Source organism: Bos indicus, chromosome 8, assembly GCF_029378745.1.
Source record: "Bos indicus isolate NIAB-ARS_2022 breed Sahiwal x Tharparkar chromosome 8, NIAB-ARS_B.indTharparkar_mat_pri_1.0, whole genome shotgun sequence".
Lineage (NCBI taxonomy): Eukaryota > Metazoa > Chordata > Mammalia > Artiodactyla > Bovidae > Bos > Bos indicus.
Genome location: NC_091767.1, coordinates 22,985,655 through 22,995,701, shown reverse-complemented (window position 1 = coordinate 22,995,701; position 10,047 = coordinate 22,985,655). Strand labels below are relative to the sequence as shown.

Sequence of the window (10,047 nt, the reverse complement as noted above, 5' to 3'; positions counted from 1 at the left end):
ATTTTCCAAAGTAGTTTTTATACCTTAAGTTATGCATAGAGGATAATGGGGGAAGGGGTAGAGTCATACAAGGACAGCAGTTCCTGGTCCTAATTGAAGCCAGGCTTTCTAACTTATCATATGCAAAAGTTCAGGTGATTTACATCATCTTCTGGCCAGGAGGCCTGTTAACATTTTAAGGAACTTATTTTTCTCTAAAGGTGATTATTCCAAAGTCAGGCACAAGCCTCCAAAAAAGCACTGGACAAAGCTGCATTCCTATAGGGCAAAGGTGAGGTGGGCTCAATCAAGAAAAGAATTAACTCAAAGGTCCAAGGTTACAAACATTGAGCTACTACTTACATTTCTATACACCCATTATATCAATCAATACACTGCCAAGGACACAGTAGGTAAGGGGTATGGAGCCTTAGCAGCAAACATTGGCTCAACAAGTGAAAAACCCTTCACCAATACAATTTCTAATCAATCTTTTAACTACTCAAAAGAATCTGTGTTTAGACAGTTTAGAACATCTCCTCCCTCTCACAGTTGGGAGGCTCTGAACAATCACATGTGGCCGAAAAAACCTATTCAGGCAGGCTAGAGGATTTCCAAAGGAGTTTGTAGGTTGAAACACTGTCACACCCAGGAATTATTAACTGGAGCTGTAAGCTAACTCTTTTTTCAGAGAGAGGTAGTGGGGCACAGCCCCCCATAAAGTCAGAGGTGTAGGTGAAAGCACAAAGCAGAAAGTAGGCAGACTCTGGTTTTGGGGGTAGATGCTCGAAAATTTCCAGGGGGACTCCTGAGGCTCAATCCCACCTTTGCATATGCTGAGCCTCCTTCCTTGTGACCTTTGTCATGGGTGGAGCTCCTCACGCTGGCTCCCGGCAGTGATAGAATTCTAGTTGAGCTATTCCAGATCCTGAAAGATGATGCTGTGGAAAGTGCTGCACTCAATATGCAATATGCTGGCTCCCGGCAGAACCTTGAGGTAGGTTCTCTGATGCCATGCTTTCTAAGCAAGGCCATTAAATAGGGAACATGGTAGTTTTCATTTTCTAATCATTTCTATAAACTTTTACTTCCTTTGTTGGTTTTTTGTTATGTATTCTCAATACAGTCAAATTTTCTTCCTTCTAGACTATTAATTTTGCCTTTTTCTGAGGTACTTCCCTTTCACTTTTCACTTTCATGCATTGGAGAAGGAAATGGCAACCCACTCCAGTGTCCTTGCCTGGAGAATCCCAGGGACGGCGGAGCCTGGTGGGGTGCTGTCTATGGGGTCGCACAGAGTCGGACACGACTGAAGTGACTTAGCAGCAGCAGTGACTTCAGATGTGCCCATCCAAATAGATATTTTTAAATCAAATGAGAAAGGTTTTTCTTTTAAGTCAGAATTGATGGACATTTGTAATTACACACGTTATTACCCTTTATCTTTCATGCATAAATGTTGCTCTCCTCTCATCCATTAACACATTTTTGGCTTGCTCTTAGGCTCCATTTTTCCCTCTTAGGTTCCATAGGAAGCCAGGCTCTGTCAGCTCTATGGTTTTCATATTTATAAGGGATTTACCAGATCATTCTGGAAGTTAAGCTCTTGGAAACAAATGATGAGTTTTCTTTAGTGTTTGATTCATAGAAGAGGCTGATTATTATCAGTCCTTGAACTCCTCCCACATTTCTCTTACTTCTAGAACACGTTCTTGCAGATCCCTGCCCTTCAGGGAACCGTGAGGGCAGGACCATTACAAACATCACCCTTTCTTTCCACCATTTTCTTGCTGGAGACCTGTCGTCCTCCACAGATGGGCCAATACCCCCACCAGAATCCTGGTTCTACTCAGGGAACATGGGTGAGGAGACTGTAAATCCAGGATTATTGTTTTTCCCAGCAGCACCTCACTCACAGGGAGAGATCACAAGGAGCCACCCCCTGTCCTCTGGAGTGACTGAGTCCTCTTGTTCACATGCTGGACTCCCTCCCTGAGGACAGGCTCAGCACGTCCTGAGGACTCGAAAATCTCCTTTCTGTGGAGGGCTTATTGATATATTGAGAAAATAAATTGTCTTCCCAAAACCCCAACCTCTCCCCTGGAGTTTTTATGTGAAGGACCCTAGTTCTCAGTGGTGACCTCTTCTTCTCCTGACCCGTTTCCCCAGGTGTCTAAAGTGTCAGCAGTGCTCAGATGCTGAGAGCAAAAGTGTCTTTGTGCAAGTTGTTGCAGGAGTTTCCAACTGCAATTATTTTACTTTCAGTAGTTAAATAATATTTACTTTGCCAAGTATAGGTTTTATTATTCAATTCTTTTACTTAACTCTTCAACACTTGTTCTGCTCAGAGTTTCTGAGCTGGAGGAAGGAGATTCAGTGATGACATTGTCTCTTATTGGAAGCTTATGTCACAGAATCTAATGAGTTTCAGTCATTAATTCAGGCAGTTGATTCTACTGGGCATCTCTGTTCCCTGTTTCTGTCTCCTCTGAGATTGCAGGGCAGTGAGACCAAGGGTACTAGATCAGGAGAAATAGCCTTCTTTCCTTTACTTGAGTGTAATTTTTCATTTAAACTTTTTATATACACTTAGTGATTTATTGGACAATGTTGGTATTCCTGCCTCTGCTCTGGTTGTATTTCATGATGAGATGAGAACAAGAAAGGGAAGTAAAGAAAGCCAGAGAGGCTGCATCTCTTCCACTTTCAAGATGTTGGATTTGTTTTTGTTTCTCTTTGCAACTTTCCTAGAAAGTAAAATTCCACAGTTGTTTTATGGGCAAGAAGAAAACAAGGGTAAGTCTCAATGTCCTGAGTATGAAAGAAGGGAAGTGGTTTTCCCCTGACGTAATGATGTATTATTCTGAGTTAGCAAACTGCAGTGCAGCACAGCTGGGGAGTGGCTGTGGCAGAGGGGAAGGATGAAGCCGGTATGAACAACAGAAAGACTGGGACAGGACAGAAGCTCAATGAAGGCCAAGTCCTGGGTCAGTTGACTGCCTTCAGCTTTGTAAGACCAGCTAGCTGATTTTCCTTTCCTTTAATCCACATGTGATCAGTATAAGCGGAGACGGAAGAGAGACGGGCAATCAGAACCCCAGTTGCTAGAACACAAACCCTTTCTGGCAGGGTTTAGGAGACCAGCCTTGCCTAGCATCTGTGTAGTTAATAAATCCACTTGGGTAATGAGAAGATGCTTTGAAAAAACTAGAATGACAGGGAATGAAATGATTCCAAAAGATCCTGATCTTAATCTGGGTAACAGTAAAATTATGATATTAAAAGTAATAGCTGAATTTTATTGATTGCTAACCCTAATGATCTCCCTAATATTCCAGTTTGTGATATGATCACATTGATGGGTTGGGTTTCTACAGGTTTTTTAAGAATTTTAAAAATATTTATTTTATGTGCTTATTTGGCTGGGCCAGGTGTTATCTGAAGCATGCTGGATCTTGGATCTTCTTTGCTTCATGCGGGATCTTTACTTGGGCCATGGGAAATCCTGCTTGCCACATGCAGGATCTACTTCCCTGACCAGAGATCCAACTCAGGCTTCCTGCTATGGGAGCATGGAGTCCTGGCCACTGGACCATCAGGGAGTCTCGAGGGGTAGGGTTTCAATATATGAATTTGGGGAACACACACACATTCAGTCTGTAACATGGTAATAAGAAGATACCACGGTATAGTGTTTATGGCAAGGATTCATTAGGATCTATTTCATTCTTGATATTTATTTGAGGAGAAAGAATATATTCCCTGATGCTACCCTCACTTTTTATGGCACATCCATCCTGAATTGTTTACTAAATAAATGTTATAAATGTTATACTGTGAACCTAATTACCAAGGACCTACCAGGCTTCCCTGGTGGCTCAGATGGTAAAGAATCCGCCTGCAATGCAGGAGACCAAGGTTCAATCCCCGAGTCAGGAAGATCCCCTGGAAAAGGAAATGGTAACCCACTCCAGTATTCTTGCTTGGAGAATTCCACGGGCAGAGGAGCCTGACAGGCTACAGTTCATGGGGTCACAGATAGTCGGACTCGACTGAGCAACTAACACTTTCACCAGACAAATTCCACAGACTATCAGTGTTCATCAGAAATGACAGTGACAACAGCGACAAATTCCTTAGCCTCTGAAGGGACTCACTTAATCCTTCCAACATAGTGAAACTGAGTTAATGTTCTCCTTTCCAAGAGCCCCCTGCTAGGACTTTATTTGAATGAAATAATCTAATAATGAATTTGCAAATCCAGATTTCAAAACCTAATATGTCAGATTCCAAACTCTCTATCCACAGCATAAACCCCTGAGCACACTGCATGTACTGAACTCTCACTTATTTCCCTCTTTTACTTCTAACACAAGATGTCCCTTTGTTGTTTCATACCTCAATGTTACAAATCTCTTATTTCCATTAACGTCTCCCTCCAGATTCTCGATAAGCTGAATGACTTACAAAGTATCCTGATTATTTTGTGTAAGAAGCAAAATGAAATTATCAAGTGGTAGTTATTACTGAGAGTCTAACTGTGTTTGACAAAATTAATAATTCTAAAATAATTCTAAAACAATCGTATTTAAGTGTCCAAGATGACTCATACATTGTTAAGTGATCCTCACCATAAAATTGAAATACATGATGGACAAGATCCTTGAGAGTTATGACCCCTGCTCAGATTGGATTACAAACATTTCAGTGAATCCTCTGTAGAAAACCCCAAGCTGATGGTACTTGTGGATATAGGTAAAACATACTTAATGCTACCAAATTACTCGAATATGGGAAATGACTGGAAGAATAGAAGACGACGTATGCTAACGGGTAAATTGTGAGGGATGGAGCAGAACATCCCCATGGCCATCAGCAGGGAAACAGGAGTCCAGAAACTCAGCACTTCCCCTGGGCCTCAGTGAAACAGCTCAGGTCCTGCACTAAGCTAAGCAGCCCTCCAAGCTCCTTTTGCTGTGCCCAAACGGCCGGGAGGGGGCGCCCGATCTCTCAGTAACTGACAGACCGGCGCCGCAAACTCAGCTGAACCCGCCTCGAGGTACAGAGCGGCCAAGTCGGTCGGCGGAACCACGGGGAGAACTCGGGGGTCGCCCTTGGCAGGAGCCGCGACCCGGGCGAGGCGCCGCCGGGGCGCAGGGAGCGCGTGGGGCCGCGCAAGCAGAAAGGAAACTTCTTTTTCGGGCCGGACTGCCCAGGGGAGCTTTGCCGCCGCCTCTCTCAGAGCCTTTAATTTCTGCACCTGCCCTTGTATCCACCCTCCCCTTCCTGGGAGGAGACTTTACCCAGAGCGATTTAACACACCGGTGCCGGTTTATGCTGTGATTGATGGCTGGAAATCCAGTGGCAACCCACTCCAGTACTCTTGCCTGGAAAATCCCATGGACGGAGGAGCCTGGTAGGCTGCAGTCCATGGGGTCGCGAAGAGTCGGACATGACTGAAGCGACTTAGCAGCAGCAGCAGATGGCTGAAAATCAGAGCATGTTGTGGTATGTTTTCAGATTCAGGACTGTTTCTGGGGAAAGGGGCTAATTCAGGGACAACAGGAAAGGCGTCTACAATCCGGACAGAAATCTACTCGATATTGCGACCCTCCAGTGGGAAGGAAGACTTGGGGACAAGACTGAGACTTAAAGGAGCCCCAAGGGAAAGAGAAAATTATTTCATTCAATATTAATATAAAAGGTAAATTTCTCCTGTAATGTTGTCTGAAAAATCTTTTAAAATATATGTGTTAAACTCACATCAAGTTGAAATATTTTCTTATGCCACAACAGTACTTTTAAGTTCCTGGCTTTAATGGAAGCAAAATCATCTGTAATGTTTTCAAAATTGCTGCTTTGTATATATCTCTCTTCACTGAGGGAATGCTATATTTGACAAATTATGACCCAGTAACTACCTTAAATAACCAATCTCAACTTACAAATTCCTTTTTCCTCTCATGTGTGTTAACCAAGGATCATCTATTACACATTCATTTTTTTATGTAGTCAGTTTTTCATTGGAGAGTTTCATTAACTTTTTCAAAATGTCAAATCATATGGGTAAGTTGCTGAAAAACCTGCAGTCAAAATGCTTTTGATTTCAGCGTACTGTGTGCTCAGTAGGTACCAACTGTGAAATAGGCAGTTGGGTATATAATTGCAGCATGCATCTTCGGAAGGCATCACCATCAAGACAGATTTTTAAAGCCCTGAAAACTAGAGCAGGTCATGACCTAGTTCATGAGTTTGAACAGAAAACAGTTCTAGGCCCTGAACACAGGAAAATCACAAGTGTCTTTGTCACACATGAAACTCAGACTGGATACCAGCCAGATGGCAGGAGTGCAGTGTGAGTGTGGAGTCAGGGATCTGGTTGAGGACCTTGCAATCTGTGTGTCTTCTAGCTGGAGATCACGGAGTTTGAACAAAAATGAATCATGAAGTCCTTTACATGAGTAAAGTGACAATGCAAGAACAGTGGGTGCATTGTGTATGGATCAGAAATTCACAGAAGAAATCTGCATTTCCAGTGGATATGATGGGGAAGGGATGTCACCTGCTCTAGCGCACTGGTCTTAAAACTAAAGTCTCAACTCCACAGCTCTTCTCAGCTCTACTCTGTGATGCTGGGGCTCCAGTTCCTTCCAGTATATTTCTCCTTTGCCTGCAGATTGTTTTTCTTTCAGAGTTCTCCCGAACCAATTCCAAGAGGTGGACGAGAAAGCTGGAGTATGACTGATGACAACCGCCATCAATTAGGAAAAGGAAAACTAATGGTTGCTGCTAGATGCCATGTGTCACCAGTCAGATTGGCAAAATTGAAAAGGATGATAAGATCCTCTTTTGGTCAATGAGTGAGAACATATAAGAGCTTATATGGTCTTGAATGTGGATTCATGTAGCCATTGTTGTCATGGACAGTTGGCAGTGTGCATGTGCAAGGTTTATGTATTTTGACCAATAAAATTGACTTCATGGCCCCGTGTTCAGAGAAAGACTCTCGCTTGCGTATAAGACATCTGCATACACTTGTAGCAGTCTCTCCTCAAAGGCACTGATTTCTGAGAAGGACCGACTCTAAGAGGTGACACTGCCGGCACTTAGGGACTGAAGTCTTCACGGAAAACAACTGGGATCAAACCCAGGACAGCTCAGGGTTGGAGAGCAGAGCCTCACCCTGCATGGCCCTTGTTCTTTTCTTTCTGCCTCTGCTTTGCTGCTGAAAGACTGAAACCCAACAGCAAGTTGAGAAGGTAATTTTAGAAATATGTTAAAAAGTAGCACAGGACTACTCATACTAAAGAACAGGAAACATTATTAATGAGTAATGTGTGTGATATTCTGCAGTCCTATGAGATCTCTATGATTTCCCTATTATTCATTTTTATAGTAGATCAAAGCATTTTCTACTAATCCTTCTTTCTCAAAGAATTTCTGTGACTTCCTAAGAATACTTCTAGAAGTCTGAAACACAGAAATTGGAATTGTCTTCAGCCTTGAGCACAGGAGAGTTCACACACTGAATATACTGTGAAACTAGCACCCAAGTTAAATATTTTTACCAAAGACCCAGCATCTTTCCAGTGCTGCCTTTCAGTCCCTGCCTCAGGCCGGCTGTCCTGCCTGCTCCCTGTGGGCAGCTATTCTGGGACTCTCCCTGTCCTGATTATTTGACCAAGCACACTTGTATGCTTCTTGTAATATGGACTTATTGATCCAAACAGTAGTTCTATGAAAAGCTACTGTTATTTTCCCGATATTTGAGAAGAAGATCAAGATAGAATGCATGCCTGCATGCATGCTAAGTTGGTTCAGTCATGTCCAACTCCTGTGACCCATGGACTGTAGCCGACCAGGCTCCTCTGTCCGTGCGATTTTCAAGAAAGAATACTGGAGTGGGTTGCCATTCCCTTCTCCTTAGTATTTGTGATATTTTGCAGGGTCACACTGCTGTTAAATAGCAGAGCTGCAATTCAAAGGTTTTGAAGCTTCTAGAACTCTCCTTTCACTTGTGCTCTCTTCCAGTGATTTCCACTCAGAAACTTTGAGGCTAGAAACCATCACAGAACAGAGCTCCTGTGTTGGAGGCAGTGAAGATATAGTGTAAGGGAGTGGATTGTTCAGTAAAGCAGGACTGAGGAGAAGGTGGGAGGAAGAGTAAGGTCAGGATCAGCCACTCAGCACCACATGTTTGCAGCTTCTCTGGAGGAGGGGAGTCCTCCCCCCACATACTGACACCAACCATTCTCTGTTGATTGGGTATAAACTAGTTATACTTGTGAATTGAGGGCTAATCATCTACCACCGTTTCAGAGACTCCTTTCCACCTGTTTTTTTTGGGTGAAGGGGGCTGCACTCCACAGCTTGCAGGATCTTATTTCCCTGACCAGGTATCCATGGCACCTGAGCTTCTCACACTGGAAGCATGGAGTCCTATCCACTGGACTGCCAGGGAATTCCAGGAATTCTACCTTTTGACAATCATTTCCTGAAAAGTGATATGACTATTCTGTAGTATAAATGGACAAATGCTATTCCACGATAGGTTTATGTAGACAAAACAAGTATTTAGTTCTTCTTAATGAAAAAAGAAATTTACTTTCATAAGAAATTAATAAATAAATTAGAAGATTAAGGAAATGAACGTATTTTCTAAATTTTATTACAATGCAGACAAACGTTTTTACATGAAAATATAAACATGATGAGGTAAAATAAATACATAAATAAACATAAATAACATCACGGCAGTCATCCCTTATGGACTGATCCCCGTGCAGTTGAATACTTTTTATATCTACTTGCTTATTGCTACTGAGAAAGTACTATTGATTGAATTCAAGAAACATTGTGGCTAAAGCAGAAATCAGAGTCTTCTGAAATGACCTCAGGGGAGCGTGCAAAGGTGATGTGGCATCTTAGTCAGTGAGAATCATGTCAAGGTGAGTTCAGGTCTCCATCCATCATTCTTAACCTTTCTTGCAAGTTGGCTGATGAGGACAAGGATCTCATGATTTCCACTATGACGATTTCCCAGGCGCAGTCACTGTATTCCTTCTCTTTCAGGTAGACATGGATGCCCTGGAAGTACCTCTTCACGGCCAGTGTGGGGCCCATCCTTCCCAGGGCAGAGTCTTCCTCTCCTGTCACCGGGCCCAGGCAGGCGTCCAGGTCATCCAGCTGCTGATGGAGTCCAGTGCGGAGCTGCTCCAGGAGGGTGGTGTCCCAGGCAGCAGAGGAGCGCTCTGTGTGGAAGAGGTTGAAGGTCTGCTGGAGCATCTCGTGGAGCACAGAGATGGCCTGGGCCTCCTGGAGCTGGCTGCCCTCCACCATCTCCTGGGGGTAAGCGAAGTGTTTTCTTTCCTGCAGACAGAAGCGAGGAGAGAGTCTCCTCATTTGGCCCAGGAGCCTGAGGTTCTGCCTGCCAACCAGCACGTGGTTCTGAGACAGGTCACAGCCCAGGGATCCTCCCGGGCCATAGCTGACCAGCACCAGGGCCATCAGTAGAGAGAGCACGAAGGCCATGGGGAAGATGAGGTGGCCACTGGCCTGGCTGAGGCAGCGTCTGGTGGAACCTTGAGGTAGGTTCTCTGATGCCATGCTTTCTAAGCAAGGCCATTAAATAGGGAACATGGTAATTTTCATTTTCTAATTGTTGTAATACACTTTCACTTCCTTTTTTGATTTTCATTTATGTATTCACAACATGATCAAAGAAAATGTCATCAGTTTAAAGTGTTAATTTTACCTATTCCCAATAACTTCAAATGTACCCATCCAATTAAATATGTGTCAATCAAATGAGAACGTTTTTATTATTCAACAGTTTTACTTAAACTGTTCAACACTTTTCTGCTCAGAGTTTCAGAGCTGGAGGAAGGAGATTCAGTGATGGTGTTTCTCACTGGAAGCTTATGTCACAGAATCTAGTGAGTGTCAGTCATTCATTCAGGCCGTTGATTCCAGTGGGCATCTCTGTTCCTCTGTCTCTTTCTCCCTCTGAGAATGAAGGACGGTGAGAACCAGGCTACTGGTTCAGGGAGAAATAGCCTTCTTTCCTTT

General features: G+C 43.4%; 1 protein-coding gene across 1 annotated transcript; it reads right to left on the bottom strand.

Moving 5' to 3' along the window:
- Window positions 1-8,922: 8,922 nt before the first annotated feature.
- On the bottom strand, window positions 8,923-9,704 carry LOC109562662 (interferon omega-1-like). Its single transcript, XM_019965689.2, has one exon. The coding sequence runs from the start codon at window positions 9,583-9,585 to the stop codon at window positions 8,923-8,925; it is 663 nt and encodes a 220-aa protein (XP_019821248.1). The 5' UTR covers window positions 9,586-9,704.
- Between the last annotated feature and the right edge of the window lie 343 nt (window positions 9,705-10,047).